The following is a 21,327-nucleotide window of genomic DNA, read 5'->3' on the forward strand; positions in this document are numbered from 1 at the left end:
TTATTTTCTTATTCTACTGTCAAGTAAATAATTTGCTAGTTTATTCTTCTTGTTTACTGTTTATAAATATTAGAAATATTAAATTATTGATTTATCAATTATATTTATGCATCTAGGCTAACAATCTACAGCTTTTATTCCTTACTTTCCCCGTAAAAAGGTAATATCGTCAGTTATATTTGTAATCATGCTGCCTGGGCAGCTTCTCCTCTTTTCAAAGATCACAACCAAAGTAACCAAGATACGCCAGTGCTCAAAACCATATTCCATTTTCCACGTGAAAGTGATCTTATGACATAGGCACACCCCGCAGCCCATCCATGATCACTTCAGCTGTTCTCCCAAGTCCATGGCTTAAGCCCTCTGTTCAACTGGTTTTTGGCGCATATAGACAGAAAGTCGAAGAAATTCCTTGGCTTCGCAGCCATTGCAGTGTCATACTCTTCATATGTGACACAGCTGCTGTCAAATGTGGCCGGCCGTGAAACTATGCAGTGCAACTTCCTAGGCTTCGAGCAAACAGTTTTTACTAATTGCTGCTGCTGCTGCTGCTGCTCCAACTACTGCCGTAGATGAAACTGAGGGACTTTGAGCACAGTGCAGTCAAAGAGAGAATACCAGATCTGAGGCCTTTGGCCCAGCGAAAGATACAAAAGCAGCATAGAATCACCAGAAATTGATGGAAGAGGAAAGGTGCCATTGAACTGAATGACGCGAGTTAGTGGAGGTCACATGCTCGTACTTTACATTGAGAAGGGCCCATGCGTCACTGCAGTCTATCAAACACATCCTCCAGATGGTGGGCTCCAGCAGCATAATAATATCACACTCACCGACTAAGGCAGAGAAGCTGAATTGAAATAAAGGGGCCGCTTACCTTTGGAAAAGGACACACACGGAAACGCAGGCATGGGAAAAGAATGGAGAGAAGGAATTTGCATCGTAGACCCTAAGAAGGAAGTGGTAATTTTCCATGCTTGAATGGGTGGAAATTCGGAAATGAAGACAGCGATCCGATCGCATGGAGGGAGTTGAGAATATCGGCGTGGTCCAGCCCTGGAGGTCATTTTCTGAAGCAGTTGCAGAGGCTGACGCCGTTCGGTTCTCTTCTGGTTGAAAGGGTTAGTTCTCTTTACAATCTAGCTGACACCTAAAGGAATAACATGTCACTGGAATGAGGTTAAAGTAAAAGGGAATGTCATCATTAAGATTTCTGGAGATCAAGAATCAGTGGTCTGTTCCCAATACCCTGGATCAGGACTAATTAATGAAACAGCCTACATTCACAGAATCAAGTCTTCAGATAAATAAGTTCTCTGCATGGATATCAAGGTTATGAGGGGAGATCATATGATACAGTTATTAGACATACATAGCTGACTTACTCGGTGCTTCAGTCCAGCTTCTAAAACAAGCAAGTGCAGCAAAATACAAGAAAGGAGTTGTCATGAGCTGACGCCTTGCAGACTTCGGCAGACCTAGGTTTTCAATAATCCAAAGACCCCACAGATGTGATACTACTGCTCAAATTTCTCGAGTCCTGCCGGCTCACATAGCCATCACAACTGTTGCTTGGGGGCCTTTTGATGGGGGCGGAGTTCAGAAGATTAACACCTTGTTTGCCCATCTGCTGCACTTCTTGGGGTGAAAGTATCTTTATGCAATATACAGTGTTCACAAACTCCCTGGAAGAACAACCAAATGAAATGTGCAGAGGATATAAACATGTCAGAAACAACAATCCTGAAGTACAATGTATCTCGCACTTCCTGACCTCAAAAAATCATCTAATCTAAATAATAATGACAACTACAGAAATTTATTTAGATATTTTAGTTTACTAATGTGGCAAAGGCAGCAGAATTCCTGGGAAAAGCAAAAGCAAACCAAAATACCAATCCATGTTCTAAGAAGATTTTCACTTTGAACAAACAACTATAATCATAAGCAACAAGCATCATCCAAACAAAGAACCTGAAGAAATCTTAACCAATAGAAAGGGCAAGAGCATAAAGCACTTACTGCCAGGGATCATCGCCAACAAGAAGAACATCATTCTCCCGGTCAACGAATACAAGCTGCCAGCCTGATCTCACAGGGTCTTCTAGCTGACTTTCTAGGCCAAACAGACGCCCAAGCTCACCACGCAGCTCATGGTAGCTGCTGAATCTGGTGATGTCCAGCGACCTTCCAAAGGACCCTGACTTGTAAACCTAAGATTCCAAACAAAAAGCTGATAATTGACAGCATACTCCATAAATTCAGTCGACAAGCACACATCAATCATGTTAAACAGACTAATCAGAAAACTTGACAACCCCAAATCAGCATTTTCCCAATATATATATATATATATATATATATATATATATATATATATATATATATATATATATATATATATTTATTCTTTTTTCCTGTGAGGTAATATGTACATGTAGGTATAATATATTGACTTTATGCAAGCATGCTATGTATGATATCAGCTTTCTTGAGGAGAACGGGAGGAACACATTGAAACTGTTTATCAAACTTTATTATCTCCATCATATGTAACATTGCAAGGCCAAGTCACATGTTAAATATTTTAAGTCTTTAACTTGATTAAAAAATGAAATAGTTTAAGAAAAAAGCAAGCCATTTGGGAAAAAAATGAATCTAACGTTCAACATCTGAAATGCTTTGCAGCAAATCAAAATCCAGAAAAGAGAATGGAAAAGTCAGCTATTGTCCATTTGAAAAGAAATTCACTCACCTTCACAAAGGTTCCACTCTGTGGGTTGTTCACTTGATCCACATTCTCAGGGGATTGCAAAAATCCTGATTCATCTAAGCAACTGGAGCTAGTCAATGCTTGATTCAATGGGAAGTCAGTTCCTGACGGACTCAAAAAATTGCAAGCAGCATATGGCACGGCTGCTGAATCACTTTCATTGGCACCAGTTCTGAGGCTTGGCATGCCATTCTGCACTAGAAGTGACGAGGAATCTATGTTAACCCCAAACAACAAATTGTTTTGGGGATCCGTGGTACCATCTTGATCCACCGAACATTCTCTTCCTGGAAAAGGTGGCAATGTTACAGATTGTGGGGAGGGATTAGGCTGTGTAGAACCTAACTGTTCCACATGGGCCACAACACATTGAGCTCCAGATGGGAGAACTGACTCAACTGCAATTCGTTTACATGACCAGGGACTAGAAGTGCCTAGAGGGGTGGTTCTTGGCAAACTAAGAAGGTGTGATGCGTCCTCTGGAGAAAACGGTCGCAAAATATTATGCAAGGGGGAGGTGCTAGTTGTTGAAACAGAGTTACCATTGGAATCTGGATAGTTCTGTGGCTGGGAAAACGAGGAAAATGTTTGCAATGTAGGAGATTGGGATTGAGAAGCAGAGGTAAACTGAGACAGGGCTGACACTATGTTAGGAATTTGTTGATGATCAGGCAAGTGGTTCTGTTGCATTTGTTGATGCTGATGTTGCTGTTGTATTTGCAAATGCTGTTGCTGTGGAATTTGTTGCTGCTGAATCTGTTGATGCTGGTGCTGCTCACCTAACGAGTTGCATTGCTGCAACTGATGCTGAAAGAAGTGAGACTGAGTCTGGCTTGGAACCTGGTTTTCTAGAATGGTGTGAAGGAAACTTCGTTGTGATTGAGGTTGCACTTGCTGTAGAATCTGGCTCGGTAATAGAGGGGTGGGTCTGCTAGTTAAGTTTTGCGGTTGTGGGAATGGCAGAATAGCTGGTAATACCTGTTTTGTAGGATCCGAAGTCCTCATTTCCTGAAGTGCAGCTGCAGCCATTGACTGGTACATGTCAGGCTGTCGACTGTGTCCCAAAGCATCAAGTCTTGGTTGCATCCAAGGTGTACTACCAATTCCCTGGAAATTCAAAGATTGGATCCCTGGATTTCCACCATCTCGAAGCCACATCAGTGGAGAATTCAGACTGGTATCATCATCTTTTCCACCTACATAAATTGTGACAAAGGTAAGATGGAAGAAGTACAATAATGAAAAACAATTAAGGGATTTTCTGCTCAAATAACTATATCAAGCAGTCGGAATAAAACATCCTGCTAATAGTCTTGGCTATCAAATACAAAATGCAATCAAAAGGAGTACCATGTAGAGAGGGTAATCCTGTAGGCCATGGACGCTTAAAACTGAGTGGAAAAGGGGCTGGATACATTGGGAATGTTGTTAGAGGCTCGATCTCCCATAGTGACACCCTAGGCTGCCTCTCTCCAGCAGTTGATTCATCCCAGCCAACCTGAATCAGTAAACCCCAAGCTTATGATAATACTTCTGCAAAAAGCAAATGTATAACATATTCCAGGCAATCATCTTTGCAGCAGTAGCAAGACAACAATGTTATATAGAACTTAAATAGCTGCATTGTGAGAACAGAGCAGTCTATATTGAAAATCAAATACAACAGTTGTCAAAATATTTACCTTCACAGAACGCCAATGCGAGTTTGGCCAACGGACAGGGTCCAGATCATTTATGCCAGTAATTGTGCCCATGTATCTGGAAATAAACAAGGCAAAGCATTATGTGAGTTGAAACCATTAATAATGGGGAAAACCTAACTTGCTTGACAGTACAAATATCAATAACTAAAGGCAGCACAGAAGTTTTAAAGTGCCAATCTGTACCTGTTGGTGCACATGTATGTACATGCTCAAAAATTTAAACAAATAATGAAAATCATAACATGAACCTACCGGCGAACACTTGACTCTTCTGTCTCAAAAAGCATTCGGAAACGCATGCCCACAGAAACACGTGTGTGATACACTGCCTTAACATACTTAGCTAATGGTATAACAAATTCAGAAGGACTTGCCCTGAAATCAAATAATATGAACTATCATTGTTTAGCAAAAGTAAGAAGATGCCGACACGGCAAATGCACCACTCTACCTTGGGTTATAAAATATGGTAAAACGGCTATTAGTAGCAGCAGCATGAGCAGCTGCAGCAAGAAGACCTATGTGCATGCTATCACTTGACAAAACTGATGAAGGCATAACTGTTTGTGGTCGATTAGCATGACGAATGCCCAGAAGCAACTGATTGTTTTCATTCCTAACAAGACAATATACTCAAAAGTTTCAGCTCCACAACTTTATATAGATCACCCCCGACCCCCAAAGTCGCAATGATACAATGCTAAAAGATAATACCAGATAAAAAGGACTGAATCGCCAGCAACAAGTCTCTTGGCACTTACAAACACACTCCATCCTGTTGTAAGAAGATGTCTCTTTGGCTGACCTGCATCACGAATATGTACTTACGGTTACAAACTTACAATACTATATTTCACAAACTAGCAAGTAGCAAACATGCTAAATATTATATATATATATATATATATATATATATATATATAGACACACATACACACACACACACGCACATACATATACATATATATATATGCGTGTGCGCATATACGTATTACACTTTAACACTCGTGTTATGCCTAAATGAACTTAAGTCAAAAGCACAATATACACAAACTAAAACCACAGCTATGCACATACATAGTTCATATCATGTTGACAAGACACCAATGGCACCTTGGCATTTTCTTACTGATGCCAAAAAGAACCAAAACACTTCTAATGAATATGTAATGCAAAAACAGGTAACCACCTCATGATCAAATGCTGTTGACAAATCAAGTTTACCATGTATGGTTGGACACCTCATTCTTCATTTCAGTCATGACAAAGACCTCATCTTGGCCACACGGACAGACCAAGGAAGAATGCCCATCTTACTGCATGTCCCCTACCTTCTCATCGGTGTCTACCAGCCAGCAAGTAGTGTATGAGGCTTGCGGACTATGACACAAATGCTACACAAAGGAGCTGTGTCATGTGCCGCAGCTCCAACTGCGAGGCTGGCCAGCCTGCAAGTTTAGAGGCCTGCAGCTGGACTGCAGCAGAGCCCCCTTCCAGCTGTGCCCTCCTCCCTAGTAGCTGGCAGCTACTGGAAGAAGCCCCAAACTGACCAATCCAAGCCCTAGGCCGCCAGCCTTGATCTCTCCTCAGCCCCTCTCGTACTCGCCCACTTTTTTCATCCATTTCTCCCTCATCCTTCTCTCCATCCCCCCTTCACCACTCCCATCATCTTTCATCCTAACAAGGAAAATTGAGCGCCTGCAACTCAATTTGAACTGCCACTTGAGTTGCAGTGTAGCTCCATCTACAGGGCTCCAAACAGCCCCATAATAGGGCGCAAAAATGCATCATAGACACCCAATATCAATTTTACAATCTAACAATAAATGTGCAAACATATATATATATATATATATATATATATATATAGAGAGAGAGAGAGATGGTCTACCCTCCATCCGAAAGGATTGAGGTCTCAATCCAACTGATCCTAAATCAATGGAGGATCCCTGCCATTGATTATGACCTACATTCCAAAAATTACTTTGAAAGAAAAAATCGTGTCTTTTGAAGGTCATTTACCCATGCATCAAGTGGTCCAAGAATATATTGTTTTGACGGCTCAATTTGATATTTGCATAAATTATAGTTTGGAACCATCCAAATCTATTGAATTCTGATACATATATGTTTTATCATGATCAATGATATGGATTTTCAATTTTCAAAGACCACTATCGATTTTGAGTTGGTCGAATTGAAACCTTAATTCTTTAGAAAGGAGAGTAGATGAGCTATATTATATATATATATATATATTGGACTATGCCCCTCTCAAGATAGGGTATTTCTTCCTCTTGATTCCAAAATCAACAATGGGGGATCCAAACTGAAGATCCATACCATTAATTATGAGTTATATTAAAAAATTTTACAAAACTAAAAATCACGTGTTTTGGCGGTCTCTAATCCATGCATCGGACGGAGGTAAAAAACAATGGTAAAAATGATATGAGACTACGTTTTGCTATGATCTAAGCATTAAAATCTATTGATTTTTAATATGTATAGATCATGATAAAGTGGAGTCTCAATTTACTTTGTCATAATTTCAGCATGCTAACAAAATGGAAACTGTCCACTTTTGTATCAACATGATGTACAAGTTAGAAATTACCAAAATCTGTGATTTTAGTTTCTGGGTATCTTTAGGATATAGATCATAATCAACGGTGTGGATCTTTGATTTGGATGCCTTATTATTGATTTTGGAATTGAGAGGAGCCTAATTCATCTCTCTTTCTAGATATAGATCATTAATCGCGGAGAGTTGATACCCTCCTCTCATGAGGAGCATAGTCTCTCTCTCTCTCTATACACACACACACACGCACACAATAAAAAAATATGCAATTATATATTACATATAAATGCATCATAAAAAATGTGCTGTCACAAAGTCAAAAAATTGTTTGACATAAGCTCAGTTGAACAGCCACAATATCATGATACTTAATAGGATATGGTAACCAGAAGCAATATTTGGTTTTACATTACTTGTTATATTATAAATTCTCCATTGCATGACTAAGTTATCATTTATAAAGCTGCCAGGTTATATTCTAGATTACCATCCTAAACGAATAAAGTGACTTTTTACAAGTATGACACAAGGCTCTTAATTTAATGCAGCTAACTGCAAACAAGTATTTGAGTAATGTTAGAGAAAGTCTCAACAGCATGGAGATCTAAGTTTCTCAGTGATCATGGTGGAGAATGAAAGGCTAAAACAGCATAGAAATTTATCAGGCAACTGCTGAATTCTAAATCAGTAGCTAAGGAAGAAAAGTTATACTCGATATCTAAAAACGACCAATACCTACTGCACTAGAAGCAAGCAATATTCCAATTCCTATGTTTGTTAATGGTAAATTCCAGATACAAACTAACACATTTAAACTAAAAAATTGGACTAGAGAAAAGGAAAAAAAAAACTTAACTAAAAAATGATTATTGTTTGCTTTCTTATACTGATGCAACGCACAGGAGATAGTTACCAATAATGTTTATGCAGAGAACAACCAAAAGTAACTCAGAAAACTTGTGCACTTATTGCAAGACCTAATAATGTTCATTAGTCAACAAAATTTCGATAGATGCACAAGTAAGATGCCGGAAAGAAAATAAACTATAATCATGCTTCTAGACTATATTTCCAAAACTCTTGATCATTAGTAGTGTTCTTCCCTCATTATCATGCTCAATTTTTGTTCTGCCAATCATTTAGCTTGTCAAATTCATCTAGGAAACAAACTGATTTTGGCATAGGCACATTTAATCATCATATATACAAGCATCCTTTTTATTTCCTTTTCTTTCTGTTTCTGATATTCTAATACAACTTATTTTTACCATTGTGCCATCAATACTTTCTTAGATTTACCTGGCATAAGGAATGCTAAAGTATATGCCTACATATCATTCCCAATCCAGTCTATGAGAATTAGGGCCATAATTTCAACAAACTTCATATCTTGAAGACAAGATAGTCAAAATCTGCTTAAAGCATTCTAAAATATTAATACCATGCATCATTATCTTATACACCAAGGTATGCCATACCAACCCGAACTGGACGGTACGGGTCATACTATATCGTACTGGTTCGGTACCGGTACCCAGTACGGATGGCATATCGACACTCGGTATACCAAAAAAATATATACCGTACCGACACTGTGCTAGTGTGGCACTGGTACGGGGTACGGTACTGAGATGGCGAATCTTGCCATGCACACACATGCATATAAAACAACAATATATATGAACCTGACGAAGTTGCCTTGCAAATCATCTGTTTGCTGCAATGATTATAGAGAATGTGGAAAAGGCAGTGTACTATCTTAACATTAATCAGATGGTCTTATTCCATTTTACTAGGGATTGTCTAATGGATCAAATTCTTGTTAATCATTTAACAAGTCATGAAAACTTAAGGTAACCAGCCAGGAATCTGATATTTAACACCTTGGGGATTTTTTCTGAGCTCTTGGTAAAAGCAACTTCAAATGAGAGAGAGCTTGCCAATAACACATGCAATACTTGTTGGCCAAAAGGTATGCCTACCTCACTGGTTAACCAATTTTAGTTCACAAACTAGGAACATGTCTCTATATCTCCTGGAGTTGAAGAAAGAGTTTAGGTAAAGAACGAAATAAGACAAAGTACTTTTAGTGCTCAATAAATGTACCAACTGTCTTAAAGTGGGATGAGGCAACCAAGTGGATATCCTCCCATATGCATGATTCTGACAATTAATCACCATAAGTCATATAATTAGCAAACTATGAGTCATGTGGTTGCCAAAAGCCTACAGATGAACTAACTAGGCACATTTCAAGTAAGATATATCGCCGGTTAAACCGCGACGATCAGATGCTTTCATATGGTTGGCTGGCTTCGATAGAAATGAAAGGGTGTTAATCCGCACAGAATCGGATAGGCTGAGGGTTAGAAAGATAAGGGCTCCACTTCACGTTGATGTCTGCTATGCGCCTTTTGCATCCGATGACTCAGTTCACAGACCTAGTAATCTAAAGGAAGGAGGTGGATGGCTGCTGATAACAGTTGAAACCTCTCACATACCACGAAAGATATGACGGAATTTCCACTCATTTCCATGAAGGTCTCGTGCAATCAACTCTTGTGCAGGAGGCTGCTGCGAAAAATCCTGGAAGAGCAACATAGACATAGAAGAATAAGAAAGATAAGCAGATTTGTAATGGATAGTTTCCAGAAAAACAGCCATTCCATCAGTAACCATTCACCCCCACACAGACAAAACAAACTCACCAATGGTGGAAAGACTTTTTCAGCTGCTCGACGGGGAACAGAGAAACCACCATGTGTACTGGTGTCACTTGCAGTCAGCGTCTTACAGAAATAATTGGTTGGCTGTTTGCTGGGTGTACCCAATTCAGTAGGGAGATAAGGTTCTTTTTGCTCTTGCTGAATATAAGATCATGTCAAAAATTTATACAAAGCATCCATAATATAATCAAATAAGGTCAAAAGCACAAAGATACTGATGACTACCGGGCTCAAAGGTTGCAATGTTATTTGGGCATAAACTTCATCTGTCTCTACATCTGCCTGAAGTGTGCACAACAGGTGTTCATGTGTCAGGCAGCTGGCCATGAAATCATACATGCCCAAAAAAATGCATATTTAACTTACATGCATGGTAACATTATGCAGCTGACAGATCAACTGAGGAGGTAAGCTTGGATAGTTGGGAATATGGGAATCAATTTCCTTGTTTGTTGATGCAGCCACCTGCATAGGTACACTGAAGAATTATAATTCACAAAAAAATAATAAGGAAGCCAATAGGTTTCCTACGCCAGGAGGCCTGGTCCTTATCAAGGAAGATTGCCCATAGTAAAGCTGAAACCAGAGAACCTTTTACACAGCCCATCAAGCATTTTAATAATAGAAGGGTTACAGATATTAAAACAAGACAATAAATAATTGATAGCACACATAATATGCCAAATTTATAAAACATGCAAGACATAAGAAAGTAGAAAGCCCATCAAAGTTAGCAAGCTAGCAAAAATGTACGACAAATTGTCCCATGCAATACAAATTGAAAAGTACTTGATACCCTCTCCAGTCATAAACACAACATCATCACTTTACAATAGTGCACATCTTTGTAATCCATGAGTGAAACAAACTGATCTATAATTTGAGTGAGAAACTGACCTGCTCACTATGGCCTTGTGGGAAATATACCACACGACTTCCAACAGCAGGTAATGCTACAAGTGGCCCAGCACATGCATGCCATAACTCTGAATTCAGATATCTCTTTTCTTCTGTAAATGATGGCACATAGATAAGCAAACTTCAAAAGGAGAAAGCAAAGAGAAAATGATCTTGTCTTGGATTTGATCAGCAAAAATTGGCAATTATAGAAAAAACTACTGGGTGCACAGTTGGGAAAAGATGCAATTATATAAAAATTGGCAAAAATTTCCATATATAGATTCATTTTGAAACCTTAACTAAACCTAATCCAAATATGTGTAAACAGAACCATAAAATATTGCAAGCTGTTTCAAGATTAAAAAAAAAAAAAAACATCATTCCTATCTTTATTTGATAACTGATTCATACACTGCAAAACCACAACAACTATAAAGCAAAGTCTATGTTTGCAGAAGATGTTGCTTTCCTCCATAGTGAATTGAAACTCACAGTTCTATTACATAAAGGAATGTTATAGATTTAAAATTTTAATCTCCTGATAATGGTTCTTTTAGTTCCACAGCTCCTCACAGAAAAACTGTTATCTTTCTGTCTGTGATCAGGACTGTCCAAAAATAGGTAAGACCTACATGAATATTAGAGTTTGAACCCGCCATCTCAGTATGGTTAACTAACTTTCCAACTATAAAAGCCTGGTATGCATAGCAGAGTTCGGAACATCCACAAGAACAGCTACAGGAGACACATACATTTTGGATACTTGGTAAATGCTCACTGGATAGTTCTTTTGTGCAACTCCTGGCCTGTATCCAATACAGCCAGATAATGGTGGTTTAAATGAAGCAAGAGAAACTTAAATGTTTATTGTTTAGCGTGACATATTGAAGCTGCAGAAAATTGCAATGATTTGGGTTCTAGAGGATCCAGAGCCTGTACACCATGAGCCCAGAGAAGATCAAACTGAAAACTAAATACAGGACATACAGATAAATTCAGGAGAAGGAAAACACCCAAAGAAAGTCATCTGCAGAAAATAAACAAAAATCTCATATTCCAAACTTCATCAAAAATTCAAATCAGGAAACCCTATTCAACAACTGAATAAATACTTTAACCTCAGCCTGCACACCTTTTATAACATCTATATGGGCTTGTCTTTATGGATACAGGACACATCAAGGCTTGACAACTTTCTAGGATTGGACATCAACCTCCTAAATGATGCCAATTTCCGGGCCAAGACAAATTTGGGCCTTGCTGTAAAGCTTAAAGACCAGCTCATGGGAGCAGAAAACCTATGTATCGCTTACATAGCTCCCATGCAACTTCTGAGCAACCAACTAAAATATCAAAGTACTTGTAGGAGTTTCGATGGGGAAGATGAATTCTGACAGAGGAAAGCGCATTCATCTGTGATGCACAGATTATCGGCAAAAAAACCAAACTGATGCAGAATCCAAAACCAGTGGAATGCAGAACCTTCTACTGTGTATTCTATAATAAAAAAGCAAAATACAATAATCGAATTTAAATAAAAAATATGTATCCACAGCAACTAAAAAGAATGCATGGTAATATATAGTTCCATAAACACAACGTTTTGAGACAACTAAGAAAATAAGCTGCTTAGAAGCTCACCTTCCTGAGGCAGATTTGCAAGATCTGACGACGAGATCCTCATCTTTTGCATTAATGCAAAAGGAACCAAAAGCTGGAGACGGAAGTTGCTCCTTTTCTTCAGCACACAAGTGAAATATCCAAAGTGAAGCACTTCGTCAACAAAAATTATCACTTTTCAATTCCCTGCTTGAAATTGCTATTACAGCATTTTGTTTATGATTCTCTCCAGAGCACCGAACCCGCCGCTTCAATTCATCCAACTGAGAAGAAGAGGACCAACAAAAAAAATGGCCAGGAATATTCCGCTTGGTGAACGAACCCCTGCAGATACACACGCACACCTTCTTTTTTTTTTTGTTCAAACACACGCACACCTTCAACCCAAGCCGGTTCCACTGCCAGAAATTCTCGTCTCCAGTCTCATCAGTTCCTGACATTCACCATGCAAAACCTAGAGTTAAATATTTCGACCTGAAACATGAAAAGATTATCTCCACCTTCTGACAAAAGATTTTCCACCTGAAACCTATGCCAGGATCCCAGATTTCGCAAGATGTCCTTGCTTTAAGCTTATTGGCAACCTGGGTTTTCAAACGTCGGAAGAAATTCTCAGCAAAACTCCTGCTTTGGTAACCTCCACCGAGGTGTCAAACAACAGCAGTAAGGCTCCCTACCAGATATTAAAGACCTCAAGAAAAAGGCTAAAAACCAGACTTAAAGTACACCAACTACCTCAGCTGAGGCAACCAAGTATGAACTCTCCCCAAAGAAGAAACTTTCGATCAAAAACCCCCAAAACCCCACAAAATCTTAAGCTTCCACCGAGATTAAGCTTTCAAAACCTCAAGAGACCAGCTCGCACCACCATAGCACGAACGAAAGCCCCCACGTTTGAGAAGAAACCCCAACCGGAACCCGACAACCCCCCAGATCTCCCCTCAGGAGCTCTTCCAGCACTTCAAACCAGCTGCAAGAGCTCCCGAAGCACCAGAAGAAGTTCCCCTTCCCAACCAAGCCACGATCTCAAACCCTATCCCCACAGATCTCCGAAAGAAGCTCCTCGAAATAGGAAAACGAGCTCGTTCCCCAAGAACTCGGAGCCGGAAGCCGAAAACCCCTAGGCCGAGCTCCGCGTACACAGAGGGTTCATCTTAAACTCTAACTAGCCCAGATCTCCACCACCTCCACAGCAAACCAGCTCGGGGTTCCGTGATTTCAGGCGGCGGCGATGGAGCATTTCGGGGAGGAGATTCGCATCACAAAAAGATTTCTCCTCGAGTTGGATCGAAGCCCAGAGATCGCTCGATCGACCAAAGGCTCAGAGAGAGAGAGAGAGAGAGAGAGAGAGAGAAGAGAATTGAGCTTGGGTGCCTGCGTAGAAACTGAAGCTGAAGCCACGAGCGGAGCTGTATTTCTTTACGAGTCGCGAGGGAGCGATCCGTCAGCAGAAACCGGCATTATCATTATCGCTCCCTTTTTTTTCCCTTCTTGCCCTTTTTCTCTTCACCTCCTATATACGTAAATAGCAAACCCCAAGCATGTTCATTATAAAATAATTATCTGGTTATTAACTGCTAAAAAAATAGCTATCAGTAACTTGGCGCTAGAAATGGTAGATAATAAAACTGACCATCATCTTCTTCCACTGACATAATCAAGCTATATCATGCGTAAAGCTAATGTAGATCTCAATCACTAGCTCCATGCTACTCAAGAAAATAAGCTAATGATAAACATTAGACAACAATCAAGCTATATAACAATAAAAATTCAAGAATCTAATTTCAAATTATGTAAATAACATCTGAAAAGTCCAAAATAGTCTAAGCAAAAAATATAAATTATATTTTATCAATTTTCTTTCTTATCCTTCTATCCATGCCCAAGATCTATCCAGTGTATAACTGATACAAGATTAAATACACACCCATATGAGTCCTCTGAACTTACTTCCATATCAAAATTTTATATCATTCTAATTACAATCAATTTTAGACGTGTTGAATAATATAATATTAATCCAATGCAATGGGAGATTGCATACAATCTGTTCCAATCCAATATTAATCTAAACCATTCTACCATTCTAATACAATTTTGATTTTAACACATATGATATCAAAATTTGAACCATGTTAGAAAAGTTTTAATCCAATGCAATACAGTCAAAGCATATCCAATCCAATATACATCGACATATTAATCCATTCCAATCTAATACAAGAGCATCAGAAAAGATATATTGACTCTTTTGTCCTTTCAGACATATAGTCGATCTGCACAAAATTCATACATCTTCCATACAGATATGTCTGTATTAAAAGCAAGAGTATTACTCTCATTTGAAATAACATTTGAAGTTACAAACAAGCATGTTCATTAAAGATTTTTTGTGAAGAATAAGAGAACTCGGGGAGGTGCATAATAGTTTGTCAACATAAAAAACTAGCTACTAGAAAAATTGGATGCAAGCACAGCAGAGGCTGCAAAGGAGCCGTGCATAATAATCATGCATTGAATGACTTGGGCAAGGGGGATGCAAGCACAGCAGGGGCTGCAAAGGAGCCATGCATAATAATCATGCATTGAATGACTTGGGCAAGGAAAATGCTAAATGAAGTATAATGGTTAGTTAACAAAAGATCACTATGTATATATTGATAAGCATATAGGATTTCCTTCTTGGTATTTATTTGTTCCTTGATTTCAACATTTCTATCCATCAAACTAAATGAGCTCATTTTCATCAAGGTATGAAATGAAACAGATCAGGGGATGGGTGTCCTACAAAAGCCAAAGACAACCAAGCAAAGTGCCACTCCAAGTATAATGGGTGGCATGAACACCAAGTTTTCCTAGGAGGCCAATGGGGCTGAACAACAATTTTTCATTCTTTTTGATCAAATCCTAGATGTTAAATTTGTGATCGGTCACCTCTAGGGATCAATTCCATTAATTAGGCCACAAGATCTCATTTTGTTTGCCGCCTCGGCGCTAACCGTAGTCGACCGAAGCCTCAAGAAGAGACTGTCCACCCATGGGTCCACCACATCAATGCTCCACCCATCATCAATTAGTTATCTGATATTTGTCAAAGTAATTAGCAAACACTTCCCGATCTCACGCCACATGAAGAAATATCTCCGCCTACTTAGGGCCGCCCCATCAGATCCCACTCAACCATATCTAGCCGCCATAACCTGACTCTAGAAATCCTGTGGTTCAAGAATAAACCATACCGTATGGCGAGTAATGAGCGCCTCATACCTCTCCTAGAAGGGCTGCACCCCAAGGCCATCCTCACTGATAGGCATGCAGACTCCGTGGCCCCGTGCCCCCCTCCATGTGAGCCCCATAGAAAGCTCTGAAGTACAAACTCGATCCCCATCAGCTCTATCTTCGGGACCACAGTGTTAGCCATAAGATAAATAGGCATGAAACACAGCACCGACCTGACCAGCATCAATCTGCCCATCATAGAAAAAGATGACGCCTTCCAGCCTGCTCTAGATCAGCTATACCAGATCAGAGCACTCTGTAACCCACAACCTCCTGCCTATGATGAGTACTCCTAGATAGCTCCATGTCCCTTCCTCCTCCTGCATCTCCAAGATCCTCCTGATCTCCCTTGTGACCCTGCGCTCCGTGCTTGGGTTGAAGGAGATGGCCAATTTTTGAAAGTTCACTCTTTGCCCCGAAACTGCACAGTAATCCGCCAGCACATCCTTGAGAGCTCGTGCATCCCTCGCCCTAACCAGTAGAAGACAATCAGCAGCAAATAGAAAATATGAGATGGGTCGAGATCCCGAGGTAGGAACATAAGCTTCTAGCTCCTGGTTCGTGCACGCTACTTGCAAAGCACGAAAAAGCACATCAGAGCAAATAATGAACAAGTACGGAGATAGAAGACATCCCTGTTGAAGCCCCATAGTGGACTGAAAGAAAGGTGGCGGTGTGCCATTGATCAGGATGGAGAAGCTTGGCCCCGAAACATAGCCCAACACCCAGTCTATTCAGGTTCCATGAAAACCAAAGCTCTCCAGTGCTCGCCTGAGGAAACCCCACCGGATCCTGTCATATGCTCTGTCAATGTCCAACTTAACTGCCATCAAGCTCTGCCGCTTCGGAGCCTGCTAAAGATCCCACATTAGTTTCTAGTCTAGCATGACATTGTCAGAGATATTTTTGCCCCCCACAAAAGTCTCTTGCTCCTGATAGATGATACCTGGCAGCAATGGCTTCATCCTACCCACATAATCCTCGCCACGAACTTGTACAATGTGGTGCATAGGCTGATGGGCCTAAAGTGGCTCGGCTCTGCTGCATCCTAGCACTTCGATATTAGAGTGACTTAGGTGGCCTTCCAATCTTCTGCCATTTACTGCCTGACTGAGAAACAACTATACTGCCTCCACCACTGCTCTCCGAATAATACACCAGTATGTCCGAAAGAAGAAAGAAGGGAACTGTCCAATCCCAGGGCCTTATCTTCTGCGAGAGCCCAGACTGCCTCCTGTATCTCCAACTTCGACACTAGCCGAATCAAGGCTGCATTCTCTGCAGCTCCAATCCCAACATCCAGCCTTGGGAGCTGACCGACGTCCGCTACACCACTATCCTCCTTCCACTTGAATCTGAAGAAGTCAAGCAACACCTGTCTGACTATAGACTCCTCCTTGTTAGATGTATGCCCTAGAAGCCAATTTGGCTGACACATTGTTGATTCTAGGGACATAATTTTGTACTTGACTATTTATTATTGAATAAATAAAAGGCATCTTTTCATTCATATTGTTTATGTATCTATGAATCGTCCAAGAAATTAATAAGATGATGATACATATTCTCAAGAGTTGAGAATTTGAGCCATGTATCATTGGTGATTAATTTCTAAATGCTCCTGATCAATGGATCATCACGAGGACGGTGATCGATCCGATCAGTGCACAGATCACTTTTCTTCTGGATGGACGAGACTTGAGTCCACAGTGTAGGGACACTGAAGTGATAGTGCAGGTGCTTGTTAGAGAACAAGGGTACTGAGCGTGACCAAGACAAGAAGTCACTTGGATGTCTATCCACTCGTCAGTGACTTGCTTGATGTTGCAGTAGTGTGACTGGTCCTTTGACCTGCGGTGCTTCGGCTACTCACAGTGAGGTTATTGTAGTTTGACTGCACACATACATGGTCTCTAGCCATATGGGTCCATGCAGTGTAGATTGGCTGCAGTAGGTTCACTGTAGGAGTAGGGTATGCACCTATAAGGAATCTATCGACCTTGATAGAAAAGGAGTGATCCTATGTGATTTGTTAGACTGAGTTCTAAGACCTTGGCCAGGGCAGTAATATAAAGTGAAAAAGAGTTTTCCACTATCGAACTCAAGTCGAACAAATCTTGACATATGACAGACGATGGGGTTTGACGAGTTGTCCATGACCTCCGTCCTGTAGGGATCCACGATAGTAGGACTGTATCACATGTTAACTGCACCTAGAGGTTCATCATTCCATTCTGCTGGGTAGCCACTACATGCTGCTAGGTGTCACTGGTGGATGGTGGGACTCATAGGGATTATCTTGATGATCGATAAACCCTAATGAGTTGAGTTGGAATCGTTCCAACCCATTGAAAGGAGTTTTCAAAGATATAGTGATAGAGATCACAATATATCTCACTACCAGTCAGAATAGAACCTATGGGGTCACACACACTAGAAGTATTGACCGATCCGATGGTTGAAATCGTGATTAGGAATCACAAGTAATCAATTTGATTGATAAAGAAGTTGAAGAAGGAAAGGGGATTAATTAATTGGACTTGAAACAAGAGTCCTACTTCGGGTAGGATTCCTAGAGTCCTAATTGGATTAGGACTGGGAATCCTAGTTGGAGTAGGACTGGAATTTCTACTTGGAATAGGATTCCTAAAATCCTAATGAGATTAGGAGTTTTGAATTAAAATTGGATTCCTACTTGGAGTAGGATTCCTAGAAATCCTAATTGGATTAGGACTTCGAATTCAAATAGAGTCCTAATTGGATTAGGACTAAAATTAAACAAATCCTAATTGGATTAGGATTCCTTAAGTCCTAATTAATTATTAATCTAATGAATCAACATGACTCCTAATTGGATTAGGATTGAAGAGTTCAATTGAGTCATGGTTCATTCAAGTCCTAATTGGATTAGGACTAGCATAGATTGAACCCAATTTGGCTAATCCTAATTGGATTGGGATTAAACCATGAGAGAGGCACCTAATCCTCTTTGGAAGAGGATTAGGTTAACCAAGTAAGAGGGGCATCAGCCCCTCTCCACATGGCTAGGGCGACATGAAGAGAGGGGGCCGGCGCCCCCTCTTTGGCAAATTGTCTTGGAGCTCCTAATTGTTAGGAGCTCCACTCCTTATAAAAGGAGGACTAGGGCCGGCCCCAAGTAAGAAGCTCTCTCTTCCTCCTCCAAGCCGTGGGCATCCTCATCCTCCCTTGTTTCAGCCGCAAGCAAGAGAGAAGCCAAAGAAAGGGTGGCGGCCTCCTTCCCTCCTCTTCCTCCATCCAACGCAGGGAGATAGAAAGAAGGCTGCAGGGGTTTGGATCTTCTTCCTCTTCTTCATCCTTCTTCTTCCTCCTCTCAAGTACAATCAAGAGTTGATTGAAAGAGAGGAGATCAGCCATCAAAGCTATCTCTGCAAGGGAGCTAGCACCCCGGTGAGATAGAGAGCTTGGATCGGATCCTGCTTCGTGTGGATACCCGTAGAGGCCGGATGTTTGAACGGCTTCAAGCGAACCCTCTTCCAAAACCACGAATTCAGATTTGCGGTGATCATCTACCCGCGCAAGGTGAAGATTTGATCTTTCTAATAGTTTTAAAAGTTTTAATTCTTACCTAATTACGAAAGGTCTCGAAACAACGTTCATGCGATGAACGTCGATCCCGCACATGCCTCTTCCGCTGCCATCTGATTTAATTTTTGAAATATCAGCGGCATGGGCGGGTTACCAACAGTGGTATCAGAGCCTAGGCTTCGTAGATTAAGGTAAGAATTAAATATCTAAAGGCATATTAGATCTGAAAATTAAATGATCATGCATGCTGAAAAATTCTGCATGCAGATTTTTCAGGGGTGCTGATTTTTACATGCTGATTTTTATGTGATAAAAAGATGATTCTAATTGCATTGTTAATGGGATTACAAAGTTTAGAATCATGATCAGCGTGATCAGCGACCTATGTCATGATATAATCAGTTAAGTTTCAGATCTGAAAATTATAATTGTAGCATACGGTGATGATCATAGGATTCAACCCCTTTTGGTATCAAATGTAATGACCTGCGATGTGATCTGCGATGTCATGTAATTTTTCAGATGCTTGCATGCATCTTATTTGATGTTTTGAGAGGCCTGCGTGCCTCCTAAAAGGAGATGTAAATTATTTTTATTTTTATTTTACATCTGGTTGTATTTCTGTGATGTGATGTACATCAACGATCAAGTTGAAGCAAAGGCATGAGATGAAAGGTGATCCAAGCGGTTGATGGCGATGGGATCAAGGGTTGATCAAAGATCGAATCAAGGAGGCTTGGAACCAATTCAAGAGTTGAAGACCACTTGATCAATTGATGTGCATGTGCTTGTAATACGACCTAATTAGAATCCATGATCATCACCTAGTTAAAGTTTAGCTTTAATTATTGCCGCGATTATAACTGCCTGCAATGCGCCGTTTGCATGTGATGTGAATGAGAGTCGGGTAGATAGGTCTACATGTGATGTAGCAAACCCAATTGAGACCTAAATCAAAACCTCCTCAATCAAGTCGAGAGTGAACCGACATGAGCAAGTCATATTAGATTAATTGATCTAATTGGTGTCTAGGAAAGCATGAAAGGTGGTTACTTAATTAGGACCTTACTCTCTGAGTAAGGGGAGCCTCCCACCTGCTTACCTGGCCAATTGTTCGATTACCTCTTATGAAAGGCTCAAGTTGCAAACACTAAGACCTGATTAACCAATATTAAGTCAATAGGTCTTCCACTGTAGTAGAGCTGCTAAGGCCTTTCTGATGTTGACTTGTCTCGGCTGGATACAGTGGTCAAGTTGCATTGGGGGGCTGGACCTCTCTATAGACATGAGATGTTGTAGGGTAAAGGTGGGGTTGGGCACCAATAACTGTTAGGTGAGGACCCAATGACGACTTTATTCCTACGGTTATACGGTGGGTCTGACTTAACTAAGAAATGAGACCAATAACTGTTAGGTGAGGTCTTCATGGCTTAGAGACCAAGTTGCACTGCAACATGCTTGAGAAGCATTGTACAAGAGTTGTACACTCATCCATCTATGTGTCACCAATAACTGTTAGGTGAGGTGGCATGTAAATTGGTGGGACCGCAGTACCCACTAGAAACCCTAGTCGTGTGGGATTTCCGTTTTCCTACCAGGGAAGTGTGAGGAATTCGAGAAAATAGTGGGAGTCACATTTGTTCTAAAAGACCTTAGGACAGATTAGGATCAAGTACAAAAGTCTAACTAGAATCTTTACTCTCTGCAGATACAATGTCGGCTTCAAACCCTTTGACCCGTATTCTTGAGACCAACCGACTGACCGGAACCAATTACAAGGACTGGCTTAGAAATCTCAAAATAGTTTTGGACTGTGAGAAGATAGGCTACATACTCGATTCAGATATCCCCACATTACCAGCACGTCCCACTGATGTTCAGCGTGAGATGCATAAAAAGTGGTTGGACGATGACATTAGAGTAAAATGCTATATGATGGCATCTATGTCTAATGAACTCCAATGCCAGCATGAAAATATAAAGACTGCTAGGGACATACTGGCACACCTGCAAGAGTTGTATGGTGAGCAAAGTCGCACAGCTCGTTTTGAAGTGTCCAAGAGGCTTTTCAAAGCGAAGATGCGCGAGGGGCAGTCTGTCCATGATCACGGTCTGACCATGATCAAGGACCTAGAGGAGCTTGAGAAGCTCGGTATGGACATGCACAAGGAA

General features: G+C 40.5%; 1 protein-coding gene across 2 annotated transcripts; it reads right to left on the reverse strand.

Moving 5' to 3' along the window:
* Positions 1 to 1,180: 1,180 nt before the first annotated feature.
* Positions 1,181 to 13,744, reverse strand: LOC120107039 (auxin response factor 17-like). 2 transcript variants are annotated; one of them, XM_039120189.1, is made up of 15 exons: positions 12,829 to 13,744; positions 12,328 to 12,739; positions 10,684 to 10,796; positions 10,153 to 10,251; positions 10,012 to 10,068; positions 9,769 to 9,924; positions 9,562 to 9,646; positions 5,191 to 5,281; positions 4,928 to 5,092; positions 4,729 to 4,851; positions 4,456 to 4,531; positions 4,124 to 4,271; positions 2,756 to 3,969; positions 2,023 to 2,213; positions 1,181 to 1,685 (listed from the first exon to the last, which is right to left on the reverse strand). In XM_039120189.1, exons 2-15 carry the CDS (start codon positions 12,377 to 12,379, stop codon positions 1,487 to 1,489), a joined length of 2,769 nt encoding a protein of 922 aa, XP_038976117.1. In that variant the 5' UTR covers positions 12,380 to 12,739; positions 12,829 to 13,744; the 3' UTR covers positions 1,181 to 1,486. The 2 variants fall into 2 exon arrangements, with proteins under 2 accessions (XP_038976117.1, XP_038976118.1); XM_039120190.1 differs by having other exon boundaries at positions 2,756 to 3,574; positions 3,752 to 3,969; positions 12,328 to 13,744.
* Positions 13,745 to 21,327: the final 7,583 nt, after the last annotated feature.

The sequence above is a fragment of the Phoenix dactylifera genome, unplaced genomic scaffold (genome assembly GCF_009389715.1).
Source record: "Phoenix dactylifera cultivar Barhee BC4 unplaced genomic scaffold, palm_55x_up_171113_PBpolish2nd_filt_p 000736F, whole genome shotgun sequence".
Taxonomy (NCBI): Eukaryota; Viridiplantae; Streptophyta; class Magnoliopsida; order Arecales; family Arecaceae; genus Phoenix; species Phoenix dactylifera.

Bases quoted from the DNA above. Each gene is read 5' to 3' on its own strand.
- LOC120107039 (XM_039120189.1), bottom strand. From the start codon at position 12,379: ATGCAAAAGATGAGGATCTCGTCGTCAGATCTTGCAAATCTGCCTCAG. The intron at 5,282-9,561 runs GTATGTGAGAGG...TTCGTGATGCAG, and splicing joins ATTCCGTCATATCTTTCGTG to GTCAGCCAAAGAGACATCTT. The intron at 4,272-4,455 runs GTAAATATTTTG...TTACTGATTCAG, and splicing joins CGCATTGGCGTTCTGTGAAG to GTTGGCTGGGATGAATCAAC.